Raw genomic sequence first — 25710 nt, forward strand, 5'->3', positions numbered from 1 at the left:
AGTCTCTTCATTCTGTTATATGTTCGATCATTTGCACATTGAGGCTACATGATGGGCAGGGGTATCGGCTTGAATTTCGGCTTCCGATTGGCCAATCGCTGCTTAGGAGGGATAGTTCACACTAAAATTTCTTTTTACTGGTGACTCTAAACCAAAAGCAGAAATTCAACTCTGGATACCAAGAAGTGGCTGTTTGATCATCTCCCCTGTTGCCTGTCTCTATACTCAATTTCATCCCTTGATTCGCGGCGCTAATCTTTAGAATGGCCAGAACCGGTAAAGATAGTAGCTTCTGTCAGCGCGGTTGGCCTCCGGGATGTTTGTTCCGCATGGACGTATCTAACGTATCTCTGATTAGGCTCTTGCAGTGAAATGAAGCGTTTCCTTGCTTGGTTAAGCTCGACAGGCTGGGGTGACCTAGTGTAAAGCCGCAAGTATGTTTTCACGCCGGAATGGCCCAATGTGTCATCGCATTGAAGATGCCTCGCAGTCCGCCATATGCCGTCGCAGAAGACCAGCTCAGTCCTTGTTCTGGTCGGAAAAAACATTCCATGGTGGCCTACGTCTACCAAATGGCAAATACAAGGAGAACTCCTACATCGTCCGCCGCGAGCACCGCTCCATCGTATGACACCCCGCCTTAAAAGGTCGCTTGCGTGGACCTTGGGCCTAGACCATGTAATCTTTGCTAACAAACCCATTCAAACTCTAGATGCGACCGATGTCGACGCCGGAAATCAAGATGTGGCCGTGGGTACCCGTCGTGCCAAGGGTACGTCACAAGTCAGGTGACCTGCCAGTATGGCAACCGCCGATGCCCTGGCTTTGCTCCAGGACATCGCCAAGTTCTTGAATCAAGAATCCGTAAGTCGAGTGCAATGGAGTAAAGAGTTCACCTATCCCCATCCTGATTCTCAAGCTTTACTTCACATCCTACATCCACAGACCTCGGCTGATAGCCTTTTGGTGTCCCGACAGGGCAGTTGGAAGCGCAGTTAGAGGGTTCTCAAAGCGGAAGAGCAGGGAATCCCCATACTTTCATCGAGGAGTCCAGTGGTGGGAACCACGAAACCCAAATGATGTCTGCGGGGGAACAAGCAACCCGGGCTTCACAAGTCGGAACTCAAGGGCCTACGCCTGCTTCAACTCACGAGAGCAACTCCGGAGGCCCAGAAAAGCCAGAGGCGGTGCTGAAGCCCAGTGACTGGGTATTCCAAGGCACATTTGCACGAACCGCATCCTTGGAGGAACGAAAGCCGCCTTTAGACCTCATCGTGTCCTCTACTTCGGTCTTCTTTCGTCACATACACCCGTGGTTTCCGTTTTTAGACTCCCACTTAGTCCTGCACGATCTCGCCGATTTACGTGAGCCGACACTCTTATACTACGCCATATTCGGTGCATCGATTCCTTTTCTTTATCACCCACGGCTCAATAATACACAGAGTGACTCGTTCTGGAAATACACTAAACGGCGCATCTTTATTGAGGCGTCAGAGGAGCCCTCCTACGCCGCTCTGGAAGCTGCTACAATCTTGACTCTTGATTTGTCGGGCATGACAAATGGCCCGCAGGTTTGGAGCCGATTGGCCGTTGTTGCACGTCTGGCTGCACAACTACGGACAGCAAGTGGAAGAGTTCTACGACAGAGTGTATCTGGTGGTTCACGAGATGGTCGGCTTGCCACTACCCGACCAAGCGCGCGACAGCGTGCGAAGCTCTTCTGGGCAATCTTCGCTCTAGATTCCTTCATTTCTATAACTACAAGTCAACCGACTTTGCTGACCGAGCACATTCTGCGCCCGTTTCGCCCAAGCCGGGAAGCCACATGGCTCCATGAACCCTCACACCCGTCTGCCTCATGTTCAGCGAGCTATGGCAGTGCCGAGCCTTCCACGTACTCAGTATCCGCTGCGTTCTTCAAGCTCTTGCAACTCCTTGACGTCTCTCGAAGCTATCACGATTTATATTTAAGTTATATCACGTTAACAGGAAATGATGAGTCCGGAACAGTCAGCTGGCTGGATTCCTTCTACAGCCTCTCTCATGCCGCCGACAACTGTCTTCGTGGCCTCCCGCCGTGGTGTCGGTTGCTTCTTAACACAAATACAACTGCCTCTTATGCAAGTCAATATTCGTATACTCGAGGAACCGAACGGTGTGCTACAGCCCCTCGCATCCATGATGTACAGCCTCCAGTCATTATGATCCATGTATACGGCCATGCCCTTACTATCTACATCAATAGTCTGCTGAAATTTTCTGACCACCAGACCCTCACAACACATGATGCTAGAGTCCGAGAAAGTGCCACAGTTTCTTGTGCGAATAGCGCTAGAGCTATTATTGATATAGCGTCAATGTTTGTCAAGACACACGGAGACCGGATAGGATGGCCATTCTCATGGTCAATATGGACGGCTGCACGTTACCTCCTAACGTCGGCCAAGGCAGCCGGTTCGGTACAGCTTTCTTCCGGCTTCTACATCCTCCTAGACTCCTTGCAAGAGTTGGGGAAGTACTGGCAGATCAGCAAGAAATATTAGTGGCTTCTATATCACGCTTCCGAGAGCTTCGTGACAACGGATGTTGATAGACGAAGCCTTACATCTTCTGCAGGGGAAGCCCTTTCACGCAGGGCGGGCGAAACTCATCCACCAATTAGCTCATCCGAAAGGCCACGTAATCCTCATAGAATACTGAGCATTATCACTGACCTGCGAGTTCCAACATCAGATGTTGAAGACCAGTTCCGCGTTGATCCGGTCTTCTCCATTCCATCGACCTCCGAGGGCAGCGCGACTGGTGCTGACGGCACTTCATCCCCAGCTGAGAGCCAAAGGGAGCCACCTTGGCAAACGGAGGGTGTCGCGGCATCAGACGATACCCCTTTTTTGAATGAGCTTGCTTGCAACGAGTCTCTCTATATGTCGGATTTGTGATTTAATACACCACTGTTTGCAAGTTCTGGCTACCAGCAATTCTGCCAGGATGTAGATCATGTATAAAACGCTTTAAATATTGAAACTATATTAATCCCAGCATCAATTCCCATTATCCTTTATGAGAACTAAATTACTTTTACTTGCTGCGTTATGTTTACAAACATCCTTTCCTCTAAAAGCCAACTCGAAAAAGGAGTAAAGCTCAACAAAGCTGTACGCTAGGATGGTTGGCAACATCAGGATCCAATGCAATAGTCCTCTTGCAACACCCCAAGCACCTTTGTTATAATTGCTCTTGCCATCACAAGGCACAGGGAGATTCCAGCGGACAAGGATGGAGGCGATGAGCAAAAAGGCATATTGCGTTCCCAGGAAGATGAAGCAAATAGTCGAAAAGAGGGAGTCGCTGATAAAGAGTGGATCATGTTCAGTAGCAAAACCGTTGATCAACTGAATAATGATAGGAGAAACGACAGAAAAGATAGCGCTGGCGCAGAGAACGAGGCCATAGTAAATAAAGAAGCGAGTCGCCCAGCTGATAGAAAGGTACAATCCAGGCATTCGGTAGGTCTTGACGATAAAGTAATGAAACACTTCGCCCGCACCAATGGTCCATCGGCGAATCTGGAGTGCCCACTCGCGTATCTCGTCAGCATAGTTAGCGCCAGAGGTTGGGCCGTTGATGGAAATGAGATTCAAAGGCCTGATGCGGATTTCTCGTCTTGTCATGATGGTGTAGCGTATCAAAGCAATGATATCCTCCATTTGGTAGGCTGGATGAGTGAAAGCGCCCTCCTCGAGTAACTTGACACTGAGAGAGTAGTGGGACATGGGATTGATGTTCCAGGGGATCAAAACTCCCATGAAGAAGAAGGTTCGCAAAACACCAGTAATATCGACAAAGAAGGGCATCGAGTCGCGCTTGTAGATGATGATGGACTGCCAGATGGAGGAATGACGATCCGCAGAATCTAGCTTCAGGTACTCGGTTTCCAGCTCCAGCATGTATTCGGGATCGAAGACGGCGTCGCAGTCGCAGTTGGTAAAGATATGCTCATGTTTTTCATAGTTGTACTCAACATCTTGACGGAGAATCTGTAGGCCCTGGCGACAAGCATAGTTCATGTTGGAACACTTGCCACTGATTTCGCCGGGAACGCCCGAGGGATGGAAGGTAACGATAAGACGGAGGAACTGATTCTCGTACTTCGCATAGACCTCATCGCGTTTGATCTCCTTGTCAGGCGTCCGGCATTCCATGCCAATGATGACAGAGAGACAGGACTTGGCATCTTTTTGCTCTACGAGTGAGTCCAAGGTGGTTCGCAGCACGCTCATAGGCTCCTTGTATAGGGTCATAGCAACTATGTGACGGATGTTTGCGGAGCAGTTGGCCGTAGCGTCAGATGATTCAACATCTTGAGCTTTTGCAAGCTTGAGTTTGTTTCGGCTGTTGATGGCTAGTGTTCGACGAATGGCGCAAATGGTGGCTACTAGCCAGATGAGTTGGAAAAGACCAATGATAATGATGATAAAGACGTTGGTCACTTGGTTAACATAGGGAGTAAATGGCATCCATATTGGGAAGAGAAGAAAGGTAAAGATGATAAGAAGAAATAACAGGTTCCAGCGGACATAACGATTAGCTGCTTCCAGTTTTGCAGCGTCAATACCAGTGTCAAGGCTGTTACGCGAGGAGGATGGTGATGATGAATCCATTTTAGGAGAAGCTGTCCTTGCAGATTCTTAGTATTACTAGGGGCGAGGAAGGAATAAATACTAAAATCATTACAACTAAGCAAATATTTTTCCAACATTAAATCTCCCATCCTTTGTTATTCAGCTCTCAGTTGAAAAGCTATTGGTTTGTTCTAGCCATATCTAATAGGAAGAATTTTCAGCTGTCGTAAAACACAGTCAATAAAAATCCGCAGGCCTCATTACCAAGGGCAAATTTGTCGAGTTAGCGATTTAAGCGTGCCTGTAATGGTAAGCCCATTCAGCTGTGGCGCATTAGAGTCAATAAAAGCCCACAGGGCGCAGCGCCAGGGGTGGATAGGGTAAGGCGCGCGATAAGCATCAGCTTTAAACCAGCATCAACCCTAAATGACATGTTGACCAAGCACAAGCGAAGAGCTAAATCGTCGATTTAGCTATGCTAATAACAACAGACCCATCCAGTGTTGGGCCTGCGCTAATGAGACGCGCCGTACACCGCCACTTGTTCAGGATTCGGCAGCGGCCAATTAGCAGGGAGCATCTCCTTAAGCAACAGCAATGAACAGACGCGTTTCTTGAAGAACGGTCTCAGATCTTTGTATAATGAATTATACTACTTATTCTTTTCCACTTTCCACGTGCCCGAGGTGCAATCCCTGTAGGTCTGTGAGTAGTTTGGTATCAATACAACACATCCCTTTGGCACCCTTACAGCTCTACCTTAGAAACTGCAACATCAGACTTGCGAGGAGCATCACCACTCTCCTCAATGGAGCTAGACTCCCGAACAAGGCTCGGAGCCTTGAGATTCCTTCTCTGTTTCCAAGTAAGACCAGGTGTCTCGAATATAGTATCGATCTCCTCAAGGGTATATCCCTTGGTCTCAACGAAGAAATACCAGACAGCAACAAGCTATCAAAGACAATCAGTCAGTTGGGTTCAACCACTTCAACAAAGGCACGACGGCAAACTTACCTCGAGGAACGTGTAGACAATAAATGCAATGTAATACTTCCATCCGGCATTCTTCAAACCAATTGGGTTTACGAAAGAAGAAAAGAACCCTGCGGCGTGCATAATACCCGTCATGTAGGCAACTCCACGGGCTCGCACCTCGTAGGGAAGAAGCTCGGCCGGATAAGCCCAGAGAGGAGTCCATCCAAGGTCATAAGCGCCATTGCTAAGGAAGATGGAGACGATGACACCAATCGCGTAATTCCGTGTGCCGTGTTCGGTGTATACTGCGTCGATTGAATTAGCACGCTTTGGTCAAACTGAAATGTCATCACAGTAAGTACTCACACGCTGCAAAAGTGGTCCACAAAATGAAGGCAAAGAACATTCCGGCAGTAGAGATAATGAAGAGCTTGCGGCGACCAATCCTATCAACTAAGAATGAAGCACCAAGTGCCAAGACAAAGTTGTAGATAGACAAGCAGCCGTTGACTGTAGTTTGCTCAATGGTCTTGGTGATTCCAATGCTGTTCAGCACGGAATGGAGATAGTATTGAACCAGGCCGTTGCCGGAGATCTGGACAGACTGTTAGCAGAGGATCTCTTGGAAGGTTCACCTCAACGTTCTCACCTCGAGGAACAGACCACAAAACGTGACAAGAATAAGTCTTCTCCTATTTGGCTTGGTCCGGATAAGATCAAGATAGCTGCCCTGCTCCTTATACTGTGCATCTTTGAGGATGGCTTCCTTTATCTGTGTGTATTCAATCTCCACGATGGGATTGCTCTCATCACCATTGGCATGATGCTTTACCAGGAAGCTCCGGGCTGCTGCGCCATTACCCTTGGAGATGAGCCAACGAGGACTTTCGGGGATAAACCAAAGAAGGCTGATCTGGATGACAGCAGGGACAGCTTGAAGACCACTGGGAATACGCCAAGAACGGGAGTCCTCGATGAATTGAGTACCATAGGTTGTCCAGGCTGCAATAATGGCTCCCGTGTACCATGCGGTAGGAAAGTAGGACAAGATGGTTCCACGGTGCTTTGGAAGGGCCAGCTCGGCAAGGAGCAGCGGGGCGCCTACAACAGTGAAAGCAAGGCCGAAACCGATGATGAACCGGGAAATGACGAATTGGGCAATGTGCTTAGAGGTTGCCTGTAGGATCGCGCCAAGTAGAGTCCATGAGGCACCGAAGGCAATGGACTTGCGACGTCCGACTTTATCGACAACCCAACCAATGAAAGGCAATGCCAACATGGCTCCAACCGTCTGGATAGAGTTGAGTAAGCCCAAAACTGGTCCTTCGGGATGGTCAAATTCTGCAGTTGGGGTGCGGAGTCAGTCTCTTGTAGTTTACCGTTACGATCTACCCGGGAGTCGAACGTAGTGACACTTACCTTCTTGCCACGAGGGCAGCAACTGTAAACCATTCATGATCATGCCATCGAAACCTTGATATGAACTGCTGAGGATGACAACTGGCAGCCAGAGGTAGAGTTTCCTCAAGCCGGCATCATTCCACCAATGGGTGGATGGACCAAGTGCATCTGCCATTGTATACAACGTTTGTTCTGGAGATTTGCTGCTAGATTCAAGTGACAGTTGGAGATTTACTTGTAATGATAAAGGATATAAATAAACAGAGAAAGTAATAATTACTGTGAGTCTACTTCTCTATTTATTGAGAGTGTCATCAAGTGGTTAACCATATTGCTTTATCATGTTTGCTGTTGTATCTGCTAGACTGGACCCCGTCTCCAGCACTCTGGGACTGCAAGTGGCACACCAATAGACACGCCACTAACATATTTTAGAGCGTCACGCAATAATGAGGCTGAATAGTGAGCAGTGCAGAACCAACAGACATTTCTTCAAAATCGCCTTCAACCACAAGACTAACACGCCAAGAACAGGGTCGCGTAGTCTAGCAATCTTCTAGCACCAGAGAAGATACGATGCGTCCAGGGCAGCAAGACGTCGCACTTCTCATTGTCGCGGAAATCAATGTTGAGTGCGTAGTCAAAAAGCTCCGACCATGGTCAGCCAAGTCCGAAGGGGAGGATAAATTGCCATTTTACTCCGAACAAGGGTCGGACATTTTAACAGCTCCACCAACCGTTGAGTGCACATCCCGATCGCGCAATGCCGCGACGCTCTGTAGCGATACTCTTGTATGAACAGGTAATCAATTGAAACTCGGAGATTAATTGACCTGCAAATGGAGTGAGCCAACCCCTCTTAAGGCACCCAAGTCGAGTGATTCTCTAGCGCGACTCCAACCAATCACCAGCATCGACGTGCTGTCCCAGTCAACATCACTTCTATCTGAATCCAGTCTAAGTCACTACCAGCTTGACTTACAGCAACGCTGCTGAGGTGAAAATAGCGAGAAGACTGAGGGCTTGCTGGGAACTTGGCTCATAGTCTCTACCGATTGATCTTGTTTTATCATTTGTTATCCAACTTTGGTCTAGCTTCTACTACAGCAAGCAGCATCGAAGATGTCCACGCCTACCGAAGGGTCGGTCCTCGAAACCCAGAAAGATGCTGCGATTGAGGTATCGGTCCCCAAAGGCCTCGATCCAGAGGGTCTTGATGCCATTCGGGTGCTTCTTCAGAGTCAAGCTCTAGGCGGCAATGATACACCAAAACAGATTGGCGTATCTTTCAAGCATCTCTCGGTGACAGCCCCATCAGGAACCCAGGTCCAGGTCAAGACTCTGCCTCGAGCCATCCTCAACACCTTTGGGCCCGACCAAGTTCGATTTATTAGAGAACAGGTCTTGGCACGCATCAGCCCTCGAAATTCTGTCCCTGAGGGGAAGACAATCCTCAATGGATTCTCGGGCGTTGTCAAACCGGGGGAAATGCTTCTTGTCCTGGGACGCCCAGGTAGTGGATGCTCCACGTTCCTCCGCACTGTCGCCAGCCGATCTAACCTGGCCACTACCGGTGACCTCGAGTACGCCAATGTATCTTCTTCTGTCTTCAAGCGTGACCATGCCAGGGAGACCATCTATCTACCTGAAGAGGACAGGCACATTGCGTCCTTGACCGTCAGGCAGACGATCCAGTTTGCTCTCCGCAATTCTCTCCCGACAGATGCTCGCAACACGAAGCTCGTGGCAAGCCTGGTTGATGTTATCGCCAAGATCTGCGGCCTCTCACATGCTCTCGACACTCCTGTTGGTGGTGCATTCTCTCCCGGTGTCTCGGGCGGAGAGAGGAAACGGTAAGAGAGAAACCCCAACCGCATCGTGAATATCATGCCTGACTTTCGACCTTTTAGTGTTTCCATCGCCGAGGTCCTAGCAGCTGGCTCCTCGGTCCAATGCTTCGACAATTCGACCCGTGGCCTCGACTCTTCAACGGCTCTGGACTTTGTAAAGGCTCTAAGAGCCTTCACCGATATCGGTCACAAGACAACTCTTGCAACACTTTACCAAGCCGGCGAAGAGATATACCGAAATTTCGACAAGGTTGTCGTTCTCTCGGAAGGATACGAAGCCTTTTTTGGAAGCACGTCCGAGGCCTGGAGCTATTTCCATAACCTTGGATTTATTCCCATTCCTGGCCAGACAACGGCTGAGTTCCTCGCAACAGTGACAGACCCCGACGAGAGGAAGGCTATTCCCGGGTCAGAAGCCGATAGCATCAATTCTTCTGCCGATCTTGCCGCAGCCTTCAAAAGGTCTAACCACTATGCACGCCTCGTCAGTGAGATCGACGAATATCGAGAGAAGCAGGGTCAGGCAGATGCTCTACTTCCAACCTACTCCTATCGCTTATCGCTGCCTTCTCAGGTAAAGGAAAGTTTGAAGCGAGAGTATCAACTCGTCAAGGGACAGAGGCGGGTTTACTACATCAAGTGGATCACGACCATCATTCTCTGCCTTGTTTGCGGCAGCGTGTACTTTGACATTGAGAACAATGCACAGGGTGCTTTTACGCGTGGTGGGATCCTGTACTTTGCACTAATCTTGAACGGATGGTTGCAGTTCCCTGAGCTTTTCGACGCCTACACAAACAGGCCTGTACTAGAGAGACAAGGTACCTTGGCCCACCCTGACTCTACATATCTTGAGATTGTGTTACTGATGATCATGCTACAGCCAACCTCCACCTGACGCGTCCAGCTGCAGTTGCGTTGGCCCGTTTCCTTATTGACCTGCCGCTCATCGCCTTCCAACACGTTCTATTCACTTTGGTGTTTTATTTTCTTTCGCGGCTTCAGGTTGAGGCTGGCAAGTTCTTCTTCTTCTACCTGACGCTCTTCATTTCGACAGTATGCTTCAGCAACCTCCTCCGCATGTTTGCCTACTTTGTTGGCACGTTGGATGACTGTAAGATCTCATCACCTTCCGATCAGTGACAGCACTAACGCGGTACTGTAACCTCTAGGTTTTCGCTACGGAGGGTTTTCCTGCACGGTGCTTCTTCTGTTTGCCGGCTTCCTGATCCCTCCCAATGACATGAGTCCAGCTTTCGGATGGCTGCACCATATCAATCCCATGTTTTACGGATTTGAGAATGTAGGTTCCATGATCGAACCAGGCGTCTCCCGTGAAGTATTAAATACTGACATTTACTTCAGCTCTTTAGTAGCGAGTTCAGCAACCTGGACCTCTCGTGCCATGATAACCTCATCCCAGCACAGGGTATTGCGGGACATCAGACTTGCGCAGTCAGAGGTGCTTTACCTGGCCAGATTAGTGTGCCAGGACTACAGTACGCCGAGTCTTTCGGATTCTCTTACTCCCACAGATGGCGAAACATTGGCATCATGATCGCCATTGGTCTGGCCTATCTCATCGCCGGCATCTTTGGAAGTGAGTTCATGAGCTTCGCACCCAATGGCGGCGCTCCTCTCGTCTTTGCTAAGCGCCGCAAGGCTTCGAGTCCTGATTCACATGATGTTGAGAAGTCCGCTCCCTCATCCGGCCATGCCAGCGTTCTTTCAGGTCGGATTGGGCAGGTTGCCCTCAAATGGAACCAACTCAGTGTCGACATTGGCGATAGTCACATTCTCAAGAACATCTCGGGGTACGTCAGGCGGGGGGAGCTAACTGCTCTCTGCGGCGCCAGCGGAGCAGGCAAGACGACACTTCTCACGGCTCTGAGTCAGACGAACTTTGCGGGCAGTATCGTAGGTGGAGAGGTTCTCGTCGGTGATCAGCCGCCCAGTTCGAGCTATAGGAAGACAGTTGGTATGAATCAATCCCAAGCAGGTTTCCGTGGAATGGTGGCTAACGATGGTCGTTAGGATTTGCGCAGCAGATGGATCTCCACGATGGAACAGCAACTGTTCGGGAGGCTCTCGAGTTCTCTGCCCTTCTCCGACAGCCGAAGCATTACTCAAAGGCTGAGAAGCTGGCGTACGTCAGCAAAGTCTTGGACTTACTTGACCTTAATGACGTTCAGGATGCTCTGATTGGAGAAGACGGTGGTGGTCTTGGTGTTGAGCGGCTCAAAAGAGTGACGGTGTGTTTTACACTCTCTCCCGATTCCGGCCATCAAAGCTAACTGTTGGCTTACTTAGATTGGTGTTGAACTTGCCGCGCGGCCCGAGATCTTGTTCGCCGATGAGCCAACCTCCGGACTGGATTCTCAAGGTGCATCTCGCATCGTCCACTACCTCAAGACACTTGCTCGTCAAGGCCAGGCGATAGTTGTCACCATCCACCAACCGTCTGCTCTGGTGTTTTCCCAGTTTGACAATCTACTGGCTCTGTCTTCAGAAGGCCGCCAACTCTAGTAAGTTTCCATCTCCAAAACATGTATTCCGCCAGTGAGACCGATCTGACCAGGATGTAGCTTTGGCAAGGTCACTGAAGCTCTGTCGTACTTTGCTCGCAACGGTGCAACGTGTCCTGAGGGTGCAAACCCCGGCGAGTTCATCCTCGAGACTGTTGGCGCAGGTGTCAACGCTCGCACGTCTGACAAGGGCTCCAACTGGGCGTCGACATGGGCTGCCTCCCCAGAGGCCGCTGATCTTGGGCGAGAGATCACAAATAATAGTGATGCTTCCAAGAATCTTTCGCCTGGCTTCGGCGAAGAGGTCACGTCCGAGCATAACGCCTCTGTGTTTCTGCAGACAATACTTCTCACCAAGCGGATGCTGCTCAACCAGTGGCGTAGCCCGCCGTACATCTACTCCAAGATCTGGGTTCATGTCATTAGCGCTATTCTCGTCGGCTTCACCTTCTTCCAGATCGGCACTAGCCCGCAGGATCTACAGAATCGGTGAGTTTCGCTTCGACTTCTACTCTCTTTCTCAATCGCTAAAAAGTTCTACAGGATGTTCAGTGTCTTCTTCATCCTCTTCCTTTGCAACGCCATTGTCAACGTGATTTTGGCACGTTACTTCTTTGCAAGTCTGTACTGGCAGTTTCGCGAAGGGCCGTCTCATGCATATGGATGGATTGCTTTCGTATCTTCAACCATCCTCTCAGAGATACCCGGTGCTATCTTGGTCACCGTTCTGTACTTTGTCATCTGGTACTTCCCAGCCGGTTTGCCTTTAGATCAGGCCGGCTATATCTTTCTATTTCTTCTCACATATGAGATTTTTCAAGTAGGCGACTCGCAACTCATTTTGGTTAGTGGCACTCCTCTGACACTTGCAGGTCCTCCTTGGTCTCTTCATGATGGCCCTTAGCCCAGATCTTGGCGCAGCAGGAAATGTTCTCGTTTTTATTGTCTGCACTTGTAACTGGTTCAACGGCATCATTGTCCCTTACAGCCAGATCCAGATCTTCTGGCGTTACTGGGTAAGCCAAAGCATTTCCGCATCGAGACTCTCTGGCATTCCATCTGACAAAGATATAGCTCTACTACTTATCCCCATTTACGTACCTTCTTGGCGGAATGGTGACGGCCGTGACCTCATCTGTCGATGTGTCGTGCTCATCAGCAGACCTCACAGTATTTACTGCGCCTGCTAACGAGACTTGTTCTTCATATGTATCGGAATGGGCTCTATCCGCCTCCGCTCAACTGCTCAACCCCGAAGCCTCTGGTGATGACTATTGTCAGGTATGTCGTTGGACTACTGGGACTCAGTTCTTGGACCAATTCAACCTTGGAGAAGGTCAACTCGGTGGACAATGGGGTAGTTGGGGAATCTTTGTCGTGTTCACGTTCAGTAATCTTGCCTTGGTCTACTTCTTCACTTGGGCCACCAAGGTGAAGGGGTGGAAGCTGTTCTACTTCTTTTAGATAGCGTCTACTCGGTCTTGCCATTGGGTCAAGCCGCTCAACCTGGTCTTTGTCAGGTAGCACATATCATGAGCTCAGTCAGACCTGAGGAAGCAGTTTCGCGTTTTTCATTCATCGTCAATGGCAGTTTTAATATACTCTTTTCATTCACATCCATCCTCCTCTTCTGGTAACATGGTAGAGTTTCGTTTGTATACTGACATGTACTGTTCTCCATCACCCGTAACTCTGTTTGGTCCACACTGTGATGTCATCAGAAACAGCGAAAAGTGAAAAATGAGAAAGACTTCTTCGAGAAACTGTCGCATCATGTATGGGTATGTGGTTATACTTATTTCACTTCACTCTTGTCTCAAGCAATGCATCTAACGAATGTATGTTTCTATGCAGACCACGCAATATTTATACTACAGACTCAGAATGCTATTGCACCAATCTATCGCAGCGCCCATCATGCGCTGATTGCAGCTCTGAGCGGATGCTCCTGTCTCAGATGACCCTCCTCCTCCACAAATGGTCCCAAGGGACTAATAGCTACATCAGGTACATGCGCCTTTCCTTTGCCTCGAGCAACAGCATTCGCTTTGACCATGACCTCGTCCCATTCCTTGTCCGCCTCACTCAGCCAAGTGATTGCTCCTCCAGCACCGAGTTCCAATTCATTGCCAGACTTGACGATCGTGCGGATCACAACGGATTGGTCGACGGTACCGCTGGCACAGATGTAACCGATACTTCCCGAGTATATACCCCGCTCGCGTTGGCCTTCGAGAGAGTCGAGGATCTGAACTGAGCGAAGCTTTGGAGCGCCGGTCATGGAGCCAGGCGGGAAACAGCGCTCGATAACCTTGGTTCCTCCTACCGATAGGGCAACATGGGACTGTATTGTTGTGACAAGCTGAATAACAGTCAGTCATGATGCAGTCAAGTAACGCTTGGATAGCGCCGTCTTACCTGATGAACAGTTTGATAGGTCTCTACATGCAAGAGCTTTGGCACGGAAATGGAGCTTGGTGGTGAGATATTATGAAGGTCGGATCGAATGAGGTCAACGATCTACACCAATTAGGTTAGAAAGTCTCTAGCAAAAGCTTTTTGCTTACCATCAGGTTTTCGGCTAGCTCTTTGACATCTGTCGCAAGCTGATGCTTCCGTCTCTCATCCTCGACTGGATTAGAGTCAACAGCCAAGGTGCCCTTGATAGGCTTCATCTCGGCAACACCATTGCTATCGATGGAGATGAATCGTTCAGGAGATGAGGAGAGGATGGTCCTGTCATGGGCGGCAAAGTGAATATAAGCAGAATACGGTGCAGGGTTTCGTTTCCGAAGGTCCAGATATAAGCTGTAAGGATCAACTTCTGGGCTCTTGGCTTTGAACTTTGTTGTCAACGTGAGCTCGTAGGTCTCCCCCTCTTTGATGGCCTCCTTGGCTGCCCAGATCGTGTTGGAGTAGGATGCCTCATTGTCGAGTGCGACGAAGTTGGGCAAAGGATGCGCTTCAACATAGGGTGGCGACGGTGGCGTGTCAAATACCTCACGTACACGAGTCAGATAGAGGTCAAACTCGGCCGCGTCGATACCTATCTTACTCGAGGCGCCAATGGCATTGCCGATTGGATCCTCTTCACCTCGACGTATTAAACTGAACAGTGTCCACTCTCCGGTATAATTATCGAGTCGCAGCACGGTGTTTGCGAAGAGCAGCTCGCTATCACTGTGCTTCAAGCTGACATCCTTCTCGTCGGGTGGTGTGAACTGGTAGCCAGGTAGTGATTCCCTCTTGAGCTCATAGCCAAAGTAGCCGATGAGCCCAACCTGGAGCAAGGGCTGGCCAACATCTGTCTCTTGATCCAGCGACTCAGAAGGGAGTGTTTCGGTGTTTGCCACGATGGTCTCCTGTTGGAATTGCTCCAGCCACGACCAATACGAAACGCTCAGCCTCTCCGATTTGATGTTCTTGCCGTGCTGGTAGAAAGATACGTGTCTCGACTTTGTTGAATAGCTCAGTGCAAAGGAAGCCCATGATAAATATGAGTTGCGAGAGTGTGAGTCTCTAACCTACAGCCAAGTCAGAATGTGAAAGGTCATTGACCATTAGATTGGGCGCACGTACCTTGGCGCTATCAAGCCACGCCTCACCGTCTAGGGATCTACCCCGAAACAGTGTTTGAAACACAATCTCTGCAGATGGACCTTTGCCAACCCTAGCAGACTTGACATAATAAGGTGAGACCACGCGTGCTGGATTAGCCTCTGCAACCAGGGCCTTGCCCAAGTCGGTTTGCTCAACGGCATTCTGCTGAAGAATATGGTCTGGCAGCGACGCGTTCTCAAGAACCCGACGCTTGGTCCATTGGTTCCTCGGGTTACTAGTCACCCAAAAGTCCAAGACGATATCTCGGAAGTTTGAGAGGATCTGCTTCCCGTGAGCAGAGCAAACGCTTTCTGGATGCCATTGCGTTCCAAAGACAGGGCGTTCCCGATGTTGAAGTCCCATTAACACCTTCTTGGAGGGGTTCTCTGGGTCGTATGTCCATGCCGTGACTTGAAGCTCTGGTGGAACATCTGGACGGTGTCAGCAAGAACACAATGTGACGGTTAAATATGGGAGAGACAAGGTACCTTCAATGTCCAATACAAGACTGTTATACCTTACCCCATCGAACTTTTGCGGCAAACCACTGAGAATACCTGTGCCTCGGTGGTGGATCTGACAGATCTGACCATGTTTGATGTTTGGAGCATGAATAATATTGGCACCAAACGATGTACCAATGCCTTGATGTCCAAGGCAGATCCCCAAGATGGGGATGTTGACTTCTCTTATAAGCCTAGCGTTGAAGCCAAAGTCTGCTTCGCGCTGCGGTGTGCCAGGTCCTGGTGATAGGATGATAGCATCTAGGTGAGGGAGAATTTCCGATTTGAAGTGATCCCTGGAAATGAACAGTTAGTCTTTGCTTACAGTTGGAGTCTTGGGATCTTTGTTGTTCTACTTACCATGAGAACTGGTCGAATCGAACAATAGATACACTCCACTCTGGATAGGACTGTCCATCATGACCCTTCTGAGTACCTTGGAGCAGTTGCAAAATGTTGTTGGTATAGGAGTCGTAATGATCAATAATGAGAACTTTGATTGTGCCCATTTTGGTAATAGTGTAATGCAGTATGAAAGTCTCCGAGATGAAAATGAATTCAAATAAATGTTACTTGGCATATAACAAGAACGGCGGGTGTCTTTTAGCAGCAGACCTGCTTGACTTCAACTTGATGCGACTAGCGCAGGTTATTATGCAAGCCGACTCAGCAAGAGCAACTCGATATGGAGATAGACGTTGGAATCGAGAGCACATACAATCTTACCCACTCTATTTCCCTGGAGTCCTGCTAGCCAAAGAGAGTTTCAAACTTGGAGCAATGCGAGCCAGTAGCTGTCTGTTGTCAGGATCCTCAACGGGCTCCCATGTTTAGGTTCCCAGTCGGGATGACTTGAGAATCAGCCCGTATCGTGTCATTACTGCTTGCGTCGGGGATGCGCAGCATAATCCTCAGATACTGATGTCGTCAGCTATGGTTCAAGTGCTTGTAGTTGGTTCGGCATATCCGAGAGTGCATAGCGGCATTCTGTTTCTTCCTACAACGGCAGGCAAGGGGCCTCGCCGAGGCATGGAATTACAACGGTTAGAGCATCACGTCAGTCTCAGATATTTGATATAAGCATGTATTCTGCCTCTTCCTGATATTCACTAAAGCAGTGTTACTTACATTTGACCTTGCCGGAATTCCCCCGCGTGCTATCACGACATTAAAGGATGATGTTGCGAGACGTGGCGAAGAACAATATCAAGTTTAGAATCATCAAAAACACTGATAAGAGGAACAATTCTGGCTAGTCTATCTGCCGGCATGCGGCTGACATTACCAATCCTTTACTTTAGGTTACGGAGTAGGGTAGCCTAACAGGAGTCTGCATGCAAATGTGTTTCAAAAGGCGTAGGGTAGTTTTGCCCCCACTCCCGGGTACGGAGTACAGATACGCATTTCCCGATACGATTAAGCGCGGTAGGACTCTTTGGCTAATTGCAGATCCCTGTAATCACGCTATAACGAGCTAACTTAATCGGAAGGAGATGCCGTGCTCAACCCTCCCGTCCCTCTCGGAGCTATGTAGACGACCTCTGCTGTCTTCTATCCAAGCCCGCTCCCTCTCACCATCGCCTCGGAGGAAGTGAGAGATGCAGCCGGTTCTGTTTTCGCCGACTCGTCCTCAGGCTACCTCCCGCCGGGCCAGAGACGCCTCGAAGCAGGGCCCCTGGCGCTGCTCCAACTGCCCCAAGGAGTTTGCTCAGAGTGAGTACTACGCCCTGTCGTGCCTTGTTTTAGTCAATCCCTTTGAGCAGATGATGGTTCGTGCCTGTACCACAAACAATCGCACTCCTTGCTCTACCTATAATGCTTTTTTTTTCTTTAGTTGCTTAGTAGGCTAATTAAAATTTCTTTATCTCTGAAGAAGAATATCGGTACAAGCATCAACAGCGCTGCATTCAGTCGTCCCAGCGGCAAAAGTTATCCAAGCAGAAGTCTTGCACAGCCTGCGCAGCCTCCAAACTGAGCTGTGATTTGGGTACGCCGTCATGTTCACGCTGCATCAACAGGAACAAGACGTGCCGGTACGTCTCGGCCAGCAATCCCAACGCCACGTCTCAGCAGATTGAGGCAGCTCAACGGCCTCGTGGGCACCACATTCGCGCCGATTCGGGGCAGCCCTATGATAACGATAGCGTTGTCGGAGATAATTCATCGTTGTCAAATTACTCTACTCGTCGTCAATCAGAGCTTGAGCTTGAAGCTGTCATGCAGGACGCGGGGGATCAGAGCCGCTCCTCTGCCACCTCGAACAGCCTGTCACTTGCAGCTCTCCAACATCAGCAATTGTCTGTACCTACATCTCACGGTATAAATATCAATGGGTGGAATGTGAACACGCAGACAAACAGACCAAGTGTTGGGTTTGGAGATCCTATGTCAAGTCCGGGCCAGCTTGAGAGGGACGGCATTTCATTATTCAACTTGACGAATGAGGCGGAGGCCGCGTCTCGATGGCAGCAAGAAATACCTTGGTTCTCACAGAATCCGTTTCCCTCCCCCGAACTACCTATATCGCCAGAGCTTGAAGACCCTATGCAAGGAAATGGCTTCACGGGAGCTTCCGAGGATCTAAACTTTGATCTCCTGGGCTCACTTGGAATCTTGACTCAGAATCGGATCACACCAGGCCAGATATCTCAACCGGGCGGATTTTCAACCATGCTTAATACTCCAGTCTCATCCGACGGCCACTATCCAAGAACAGCATCTATTGCCGAACCCCACAGTAATCAGAACTCTCCACTTGATGTTGAGGCCGACACCGAACAAGGTAAGACTCTGCACGGCGCTGTCAAAGCTGCGCGTGGTACGGACTTGCCAAATACGGCCGCAACGCGTCCGCAGTATGGTATTAGCCAAAACCTGCAGTCATGTCCTTTCCACAGACTACACAAAGACGATGATCTTATCAAAATGGTCAGCAACTACCCAAGTGTCATGTTGCAACCAGGAGTATATCCCCCATTTGTACATCACAAGCTATACCGATGTTCTGCCGGCGACGTGGCAGAACCGCTAGCCAAGGCCTTTTGCTGTGTTGGGGCGTTCTACGCTTCTGTCCCTGTCAGCGAGACATTTGTCTACTCGCTCATAAATGAGGAGACCAATAAGCTTGTCAAAGGATTTGTAAGTAAAAGGACTACCAAGAACTAGTCATCCAGTCCCATTAACAGTGTTCAGCATCAAATACCCCGTTCTGATGCGGACATGCTGGCGGTAGTCCATGCCATGTGTATCTATCAGATCCTGGGGTTCTTTGTTAGCGTAAATCCAGAACAGACGCGTGCAGCCGAGTCACAGCAGATGTTTTTCCTCAAGGTAAACAACCTCTGTTATGCCTGTTAAAGTTTGACAAGAAGCATAAGCTAAAAGTGTATGGCAGATGACCAGACGTCTCGCCCAACAGTATCTCCGAACCTCAACAGTCAAGGACGGAGAAGAGAGCAATTGGCGCAAGTGGCTCATGGACGAGACAATTCGCAGAACTGTTTTCCTTGTCAATGCCATAAATACGCTTTCCTGCCGTATTCAGAAGCAGGACCCGAACTACTTTGAGCCTCTAGACAATGATCTCATTCACAACTTGACTCTGCCAGCACCTGAGGTTGTCTGGAAAGCCTCTTCGGCAGAAGAATGGACTCTTGCCAAGTCTCAACTTCCTTCTGACGATTTAGCGCGCACAAAGGTTACTATTCGCCAGGCTGTTGATCAGATCAAGAATTCAGGAAGACTTGGGGACCGAGGCACTCGAGCTAGCCAGCTACAGTTCGACGTGTTTGATGACTTCACGAAGCTCGTCATTGCTACAGCAGATGTACAGTAGCAGAATCTGGGATTTTGCCCCCAAAGCGTAAATTTTAGAGCGGCTCATTTCGTCGATGTAATCCATTATGGTCCTGTCAATGCTGTGCTTCCTATGTTGATGTTAAATGGCAGCCTGATGTCTGAAAGGTTACTTGGGAATGACAAGCTATTGTATATGTAGTTAATCTATAACATCATTGAAACACCATGAATTGCAAAGATTATAATTAACGCCGAATAAATTATGCAAGATAATGTTAACATATCCTGTTATCCACAGATCGCTGAATCCTATGCGAGTACATATGTGTAGAAGTCAGACAATGCATCTGGTACTTCTCTCCAACGACGTCAGCAGACTACGCCGGCCTTTATAGCTAGCTTAAAGCCTTCTCATTAATCCGGTCCAAGATTACAAGGCGTTCCGCGAATCCCTTACCAGCCTTGCTCAAAGCATCTATATTATCCCTTTCTCTCGATAGGATAACATTCTCAGGATAGAATTTTCCCAGAAGCGCTAGCTTGAGAATGGGGTCTGAGGTGGGAATAATATGGATTGTGTTTCCATGACCGTCCTTTACTCGGGGTGAGATGACAAGTCCAGGTCGCGAGAGGATATCCGCTGCATCGTGGACAATTGTTTTGTGGATGCCACTGGCGCCTTGGGCCGAGAGTGCGCTGAGAATAGGTGATGATGTTGCCTTTGAAGATCCCTTGTCCGCTTTGACTTCATATGCGTAACGCCGGCCGCGGGCGATCTGGCCGAGATCAACAGACACAGACTTCCCCGAGTACAGCGTCAGGCGTAGCTTGACAATGCGCCGAAGAGCGTCTTTCCCAGCGTCGATGGCCAAAGAAGACTCGGTGACTCTGGTGTCAACTCCTAGCAGAGAGGGTAGATTCCAGCTTCCGTCCTCAGAGACGGCTTCACTCGCTGCGAGCTCTGTTCTGGGAGCGTCGATGTATTCCTTGTGCTCGTAGTCAAACAATACCTCGCTCTCCACGTCATAGACATGGGCTGGATGATAACGTAGTAGGTGAAGAGAAGTAGACCCAGACAAGAAAGCTGGCAAAACCAGGCCTTGGGAGTACTGGAAGCCGTAGCCACCTCGAGGGAGATGGCGAGCCGTGAAGACCTTGGCGAGATCGACAATGGCAACATGCTGGATCGTACCTGTTAAGCAGTGTACAAGGAAGAGCTTCCGAGGCTCCTCCAGATCGCGGATGCCTCGGCTCGAGTCTCGGGGAATGACGAGAGGCACCTTGTCGTAGTTCTCGAAGGGAATCAAGCTGTCACGCAGGAGAATCATGCGATGAAGCCACTCGTTATAGAGCTCCATCAACTGGGAGTCGCTTCGAGGCCCAAGCAGAAGGCCTGCAACCGCTGGAGTCCAGAGATGCCCCTCACAGGGGCTTCGGAGCCGGATCTTGGGATTGGCATTGGTAGGGTCGATGCTGTCGTGGACGTATCCAACAAGAGTCTTTGCAATCTTGTTTGCTTGGATCACAATCTCCCTGCGCGCAGTATCCTGGGACGAGTGGACCAGTGGCAGTGTAGACTCTCTGCCTGTAGTTGCAAGAGAAGCGGCCAAACCATTGACGAGAACAGTGCGAGCAGGGATATCGTTTGGTCCATCTGGACCAAGTCGAGATATGATGACATCGAGTAGGGGCGACGTGGTGGCGACCAACTGTCGGACACTATAAACTCCGGGCGGAGTATAGAGCGCATTGTTTATGATGAGAGGATAGCGCTCAGCTGTCGAAGAATCGTCATTGTATGGAGGAGACGGGGGAGATGTCATGGCAACAAGTCCGTCTTTCTGAGTCCACGAAGGGTAGACAGTATAGCCCAATGTGAGATTTGCAAGGTTGGCGAGTCGGTAGGGCACGGCGGAGGAAAGGGGAGGAGTGATAGCGGAGACCATTGTACGGGCCAGAAGCATGTGGATAGAGAGGATCAAGGTTAGGCAGAGGATTCGAGGGAAAGCAGAGCAGACGAGGAGAAGGGGCAGGGCTATGATAGAGGACCGAATGATGGACTGTACCGACAGCTTGGTCGGTTGCTGATGTGATGTGGCTGTGTCCGAAGCGTAAATATAGTCCTAATCCTGGATGCCCAGACTGACTTTTGTAAGATAAATAATATTTTTCTTTCTTTACTCTTACGTCTGGATATCGTTCTAGGGAATCGGCCGCGTGCACGAGAGGCTATGTGAGGGAATGACCAAGATGATTGATGAATAACGCAACGAAAATGGAGATTAATCTCAGGCATTAAAACATCCCCGCGTGAGGCTTAACACAACGGGTCCTCGGGGCGTGTTGTCTGTCGATGTCCGATGGCCCTGACCAAGTGTTGGTCCTCGCTATGCCCCTTAGTCCTGCCGTTGGTTGAGCCAAATACTGCCCTCAGTGCTTTTTTTTCTTATTCGCAGGTAGTCTCATCTGAGCTGAGTCAAATTTCGTGTAGTCTTTCCTGATGCTGAAGCTGTTGTTCGCTGTGCTCATTCCAGGCTAAGAGACAATGAGTAAGGTAGCTTAGCAGAGCGAGGTTAGTGAAAGCGCCATAGAGAGCTTTGCCAAAATGGTATCAATTGTCACCAGTAGGAGGTCTGGCGCAATCGACAGGGGTTCGGCACGCAATTGTGGGCTTAGTCTCGGAGATTTATGGCAGTTCAAGGTTGCTCAACTCCGAGAGCATCGGAGTTGGATGGCATGGTGGGGCTGCCCGGAAATAGAAAGGCAAGCAAATCACTTCTGGTAGAGTTATTAGATCTCATGCAGGATATCTGCAGAAGCATTCATACGAGGGATTACGGCAATGTATTTGTTCTGCCATTGGATACAGATTATGCGCTTATGAATATTGCCAGATACAGCCGACAGCTCAATCAGGGTGATAGTTAGTTCCGATTGCGATATTTCGCCATAATTATTTTGAACCAGTAGACAAATGCAGTGTTCTTATGTCAATTTCCATTAAATACAGGTTAAAAGGTCATTGCTACAGTAATAACCCCTATTAATCACTGGCGGATAGACTGACTGACCGCTTTCAACTCTGTACCAAGCAACCCCAATTGCTGAAATGTCTACTGCAACTGTTAGTGCTGTGGCTGGTGCCGTGACAACTCCTACGCCCCTGGCACCATTCTCAGGTACAGAAGGAAGCTACATGCTACCTCACCATGCCCAAGAGATTGAGAGACTGCACCGCCAACACCTCTTTATGAATACTACCACGGGAGGTCAATTACTCGTAGTACCATCTATCCACGAGAAGAAGTCCTTGCGCGTATTAGATTCGGGTGCTGCCGATGGTAAGTCTGTGTTGCCTTGGCCTGTCCGTGATATTGACATTCGTAGGCTTCTGGCTACGCGACTTGCCCCGCCAGCTCCCATCACACGATCTGGAGCTTTATGGGGTTGACATTGGATCTGATCTCTTCCCTGCGCCAGATGAGAATGCAGTTCACAAGGTAGAGCTTCGGAGTCATGACGTCAGAACCCCCTTTCCACATTCGTGGGACTGGTCCTCCAAGTTCGACGTGATCAACCAGAGGCTGCTTATCTGGGGTATCCAGTCTGCCGAGTGGCCTCGTGTCATCTCGAACCTTGTTTCGTCTCTAACGCCTGGCGGCTACATACAGCTCGTCGAGGCTGAATGGATTGACCCCGAGAATTTAGCAGACCAGAAGACCAGGCCTCAACTGAGGAAGCAAGCTGCTTTACAGGAGTGGTCTACCGCCAGCTTCGGTATGGACATTCATATTGCTTACAAGCTCGAAGGGCTCCTTCGCGACGCTGGCTTGGAGGATGTTCGCAAGGTCCAGTTTAATCATGGCTATGGCGCCCTCGCAAGATCCAAGGACCAGAGGAATGTGTCAGCTGAGCTCTGGGTCGAGTGCTTCAGGACCCTGGATGAGAAGATACCTGGTGAGTCGAACGTATCATTTTCAAAAACGCCAGATGCTAATATCATGGCTTTACAGAAGGTGGCATTCCTGGGGTTGCAGCGAACTCGAAGGAGTTCCATGAGTTCCTCGATGCTTTAGAGGTCGAGATTAAGACGTACGGCTATCAACCTAAGCTCAATTATGTGTATGGACGAAAGCCCTTGGTTTAATGAGAGAAGAAAGCTAGATCCGTATAGATGTATGAGTCTTTATTCTATCATTCAATGAGATCCACCTTGCCGAGATGTTCATAACAGTGACACAAATTGAACTTGATGTCTTATATTGACCCATGTACAGACGTTTTGTCCCTATATCATCTTACACAGAGTCAGAGTTGTTAATGGCCAGAATGCTATATACAAAGACTCAATATTCGTAGCAAGTCGCGGTCTCAATGTTGTTAAGAGCTCTGCTCTGTATGATGACTCTAAACTTGCTATTTATAACATCTAGCTCTTACGCAAGTAATGGCACATATGAAAGTTGCTACTGGCTTAGAGATATAGGTTTAATTTGCGACAGCCGCTAGGTAAGTATAAGAGTGGATGTTGCTCAATGTTCAACCAAAGTTCTTCACAAACTCAGCGAAGCGTTGCACCAGATCCAACGCCTGCTCACCCGATAACCTAGGGTCACATAACGACTCGTAGCAAGCCTTCAAACCTCCCTCGTTCTCACAGGATGGACCACCTAAGCATTCTGTGACATCGTCTCCCGTTTGCTCCAGATGGATACCCCCAAAATGACTCCCAAGACTCCGATGAGCAGCATATGTCTCCTCAAGCTCAGCCAACAGGACTTCAACCCTCCTAGTCTTGATTCCATCTGGCGTAGTGAATGTGTTACCGTGGCACGGGTCACACATCCAAATAGGTAGATGGCCACTGAGCTGCACTGCTCTGATGATGGCGGGAAGTACCTGTCCGACCCTACCATGTCCCATGCGAGTGATGATGGTTACCTTGCCATACTGTGCAGTATCGGGAGCCAGAGTGTCAAGGAGGGCAATCACGTCTGCTGCTGTGGCTGTTGGACCGATCTTGACGCCGATAGGGTTTCGCAGTCCACGAGCGTACTCAACGTGAGCGCCATCAAGTTGACGAGTTCTCTCACCCAGCCAGATTGATGTTGCTGACAGGTTATAAGACTCATGCGTAAGAGCAGATTCATAGGGGAGATGAAGTGCCTCGTGCGACGTGTAAAGATGACACTTGTTGAATGCCTTCCCAGGTATTGAATTCGCCAACCCAGTGACATGACGGATGCTGTTTTGCGTCGCAGCGGCATAGAAGTAACCCAACATGAGCCGCTTTGGGTCTGGATTTCTATCCTCGAGTCCCTCAGAGTTGATTATGTGGCCTCGGAATGCGTGCACCTTGTCGCCATTTGGGAGCACCTCGAGGGGGTTTGACCTTGGCTTGGCGTATTGTCCTGCAATACGTCCGAGTGGTATGACAGGCTTTCCTATCGCATCTTCGAGTATCTGGCTCTGCTGATGGAGCAGGTCAACCTTGCGATGGATGATATCATGCTGTATATCGTGGAAGCTCTCTGCACAGTCTCCTCCTTGGATGATGAAGCCACGACCCAGAGCAACATGGTAGAAGCGCACACGAGCCTGCTCTATCTCTAAGCGACTAACAAGAGGTGGCAGTTGCTTGAGCGATGCACACACATCCTCCAGGGCATTGGTATCATTGTACTCTACGGCCTGAGCAGCGTACTTCGACCGCCATGAGTCTGGCGTCCAATGGATGGCCCCATTGCCATTCGTCGTGATTTCCTTGACTAACGCTGAAGCTGACGACTTTCGGTTCCGGTAACCGGTAGAAAGACGGAGGTTGTATGTCTAATCAAGGTATCTTAGCAGCGGCAACGGTAGGAGTTGGTTCCTGGGTAAAGATTTTACCGGTATCTCAACATGCATCGCGGGTGTATGGAACATGTCCCGTAGTGGTTGCCACTTGTCCAATTGTGCGATGGTTGTTTATCAATGGGTTACTCAAAGATTGTATGAGCCTCTGAGTGCAAAAATATATTGGCACAAGGTCGAAGAGACAAATGATTTCTGAGGATATCGCTGATCTCAATAATTAAACATAAGAAATAAATAAAGGAGTCTATTTCTAAATGTAATCAACCAGAGATCTTCCTGGCATACACTCGGCTTGGGTTTCGGTCAATAGCAGCGAGCAGAAACGAGCCTCAATCGTAGGCCTACAATGTCACGATTTTGCGTGATTTTGCCATGAGTTGTTGTGTTCCCAGTTCGTGCCAGTTACATTCCGCTGCTGACCAAACCGTGCCTTGCAAGACGTGGGGGCTTCCTGTAGGATGCTATCGTGGCAAACAGACTATGCTAGAGGCCCCGATCCGCTAATGCAAGGCTTGAAGGAGAGTTTCTGCGGGTCGGAGTTGGAATTGCATCGATGTGGCAGACCGAATCGTCGGGG

The 25710-nt window shown here is 49.4% G+C and overlaps 9 protein-coding genes across 9 annotated transcripts; 4 read left to right on the forward strand and 5 right to left on the reverse strand.

Moving 5' to 3' along the window:
- Positions 1-1079: 1079 nt before the first annotated feature.
- On the forward strand, positions 1080-2559 carry FOIG_12706 (uncharacterized protein; the record flags this gene model as incomplete). The annotated part of the gene is made up of 1 exon (XM_031213643.1): positions 1080-2559. The coding sequence occupies one exon, from the start codon at positions 1080-1082 to the stop codon at positions 2544-2546; it is 1467 nt and encodes a 488-aa protein (XP_031056601.1). The 3' UTR covers positions 2547-2559.
- Positions 2560-3044: 485 nt separating this feature from the next.
- FOIG_12707 (uncharacterized protein) lies at positions 3045-4664 on the reverse strand (the record flags this gene model as incomplete). Its single annotated transcript, XM_031213644.1, has 1 exon — positions 3045-4664. One exon carries the CDS (start codon positions 4662-4664, stop codon positions 3045-3047), a length of 1620 nt encoding a protein of 539 aa, XP_031056602.1.
- A 708-nt stretch (positions 4665-5372) lies between these two features.
- Positions 5373-7176, reverse strand: FOIG_12708 (uncharacterized protein; the record flags this gene model as incomplete). The annotated part of the gene is made up of 5 exons (XM_031213645.1): positions 5373-5576; positions 5640-5905; positions 5967-6195; positions 6250-6941; positions 7020-7176. 5 exons carry the CDS (start codon positions 7174-7176, stop codon positions 5373-5375), a joined length of 1548 nt encoding a protein of 515 aa, XP_031056603.1.
- Positions 7177-8123: 947 nt separating this feature from the next.
- FOIG_12709 (uncharacterized protein) lies at positions 8124-12840 on the forward strand (the record flags this gene model as incomplete). Its single annotated transcript, XM_031213646.1, has 11 exons — positions 8124-8854; positions 8912-9672; positions 9735-9965; positions 10024-10154; positions 10217-10829; positions 10886-11103; positions 11162-11376; positions 11437-11865; positions 11920-12196; positions 12249-12392; positions 12451-12840. The coding sequence occupies 11 exons, from the start codon at positions 8124-8126 to the stop codon at positions 12838-12840; spliced, it is 4140 nt and encodes a 1379-aa protein (XP_031056604.1).
- Positions 12841-13291: 451 nt separating this feature from the next.
- On the reverse strand, positions 13292-16058 carry FOIG_12710 (uncharacterized protein; the record flags this gene model as incomplete). Its single annotated transcript, XM_031213647.1, has 6 exons — positions 15840-16058; positions 15465-15775; positions 14956-15407; positions 13944-14900; positions 13795-13896; positions 13292-13738 (listed from the first exon to the last, which is right to left on the reverse strand). The coding sequence occupies exons 1-6, from the start codon at positions 15986-15988 to the stop codon at positions 13292-13294; spliced, it is 2418 nt and encodes an 805-aa protein (XP_031056605.1). The 5' UTR covers positions 15989-16058.
- A 1638-nt stretch (positions 16059-17696) lies between these two features.
- Positions 17697-19502, forward strand: FOIG_12711 (uncharacterized protein; the record flags this gene model as incomplete). Its single annotated transcript, XM_031213648.1, has 3 exons — positions 17697-18617; positions 18672-18809; positions 18874-19502. The coding sequence occupies 3 exons, from the start codon at positions 17697-17699 to the stop codon at positions 19312-19314; spliced, it is 1500 nt and encodes a 499-aa protein (XP_031056606.1). The 3' UTR covers positions 19315-19502.
- Positions 19503-19672: 170 nt separating this feature from the next.
- FOIG_12712 (uncharacterized protein) lies at positions 19673-21223 on the reverse strand (the record flags this gene model as incomplete). Its single annotated transcript, XM_031213649.1, has 1 exon — positions 19673-21223. One exon carries the CDS (start codon positions 21221-21223, stop codon positions 19673-19675), a length of 1551 nt encoding a protein of 516 aa, XP_031056607.1.
- A 1163-nt stretch (positions 21224-22386) lies between these two features.
- FOIG_12713 (uncharacterized protein) lies at positions 22387-23424 on the forward strand (the record flags this gene model as incomplete). Its single annotated transcript, XM_031213650.1, has 3 exons — positions 22387-22618; positions 22665-23234; positions 23291-23424. The coding sequence occupies 3 exons, from the start codon at positions 22387-22389 to the stop codon at positions 23422-23424; spliced, it is 936 nt and encodes a 311-aa protein (XP_031056608.1).
- A 392-nt stretch (positions 23425-23816) lies between these two features.
- FOIG_12714 (uncharacterized protein) lies at positions 23817-25184 on the reverse strand (the record flags this gene model as incomplete). Its single annotated transcript, XM_031213651.1, has 2 exons — positions 23817-25106; positions 25167-25184. The coding sequence occupies 2 exons, from the start codon at positions 25182-25184 to the stop codon at positions 23817-23819; spliced, it is 1308 nt and encodes a 435-aa protein (XP_031056609.1).
- Between the last annotated feature and the right edge of the window lie 526 nt (positions 25185-25710).

The sequence above is a fragment of the Fusarium odoratissimum genome (genome assembly GCF_000260195.1).
Source record: "Fusarium odoratissimum NRRL 54006 unplaced genomic scaffold supercont1.28, whole genome shotgun sequence".
In the NCBI taxonomy this organism is placed as follows: Eukaryota; Fungi; Ascomycota; class Sordariomycetes; order Hypocreales; family Nectriaceae; genus Fusarium; species Fusarium odoratissimum.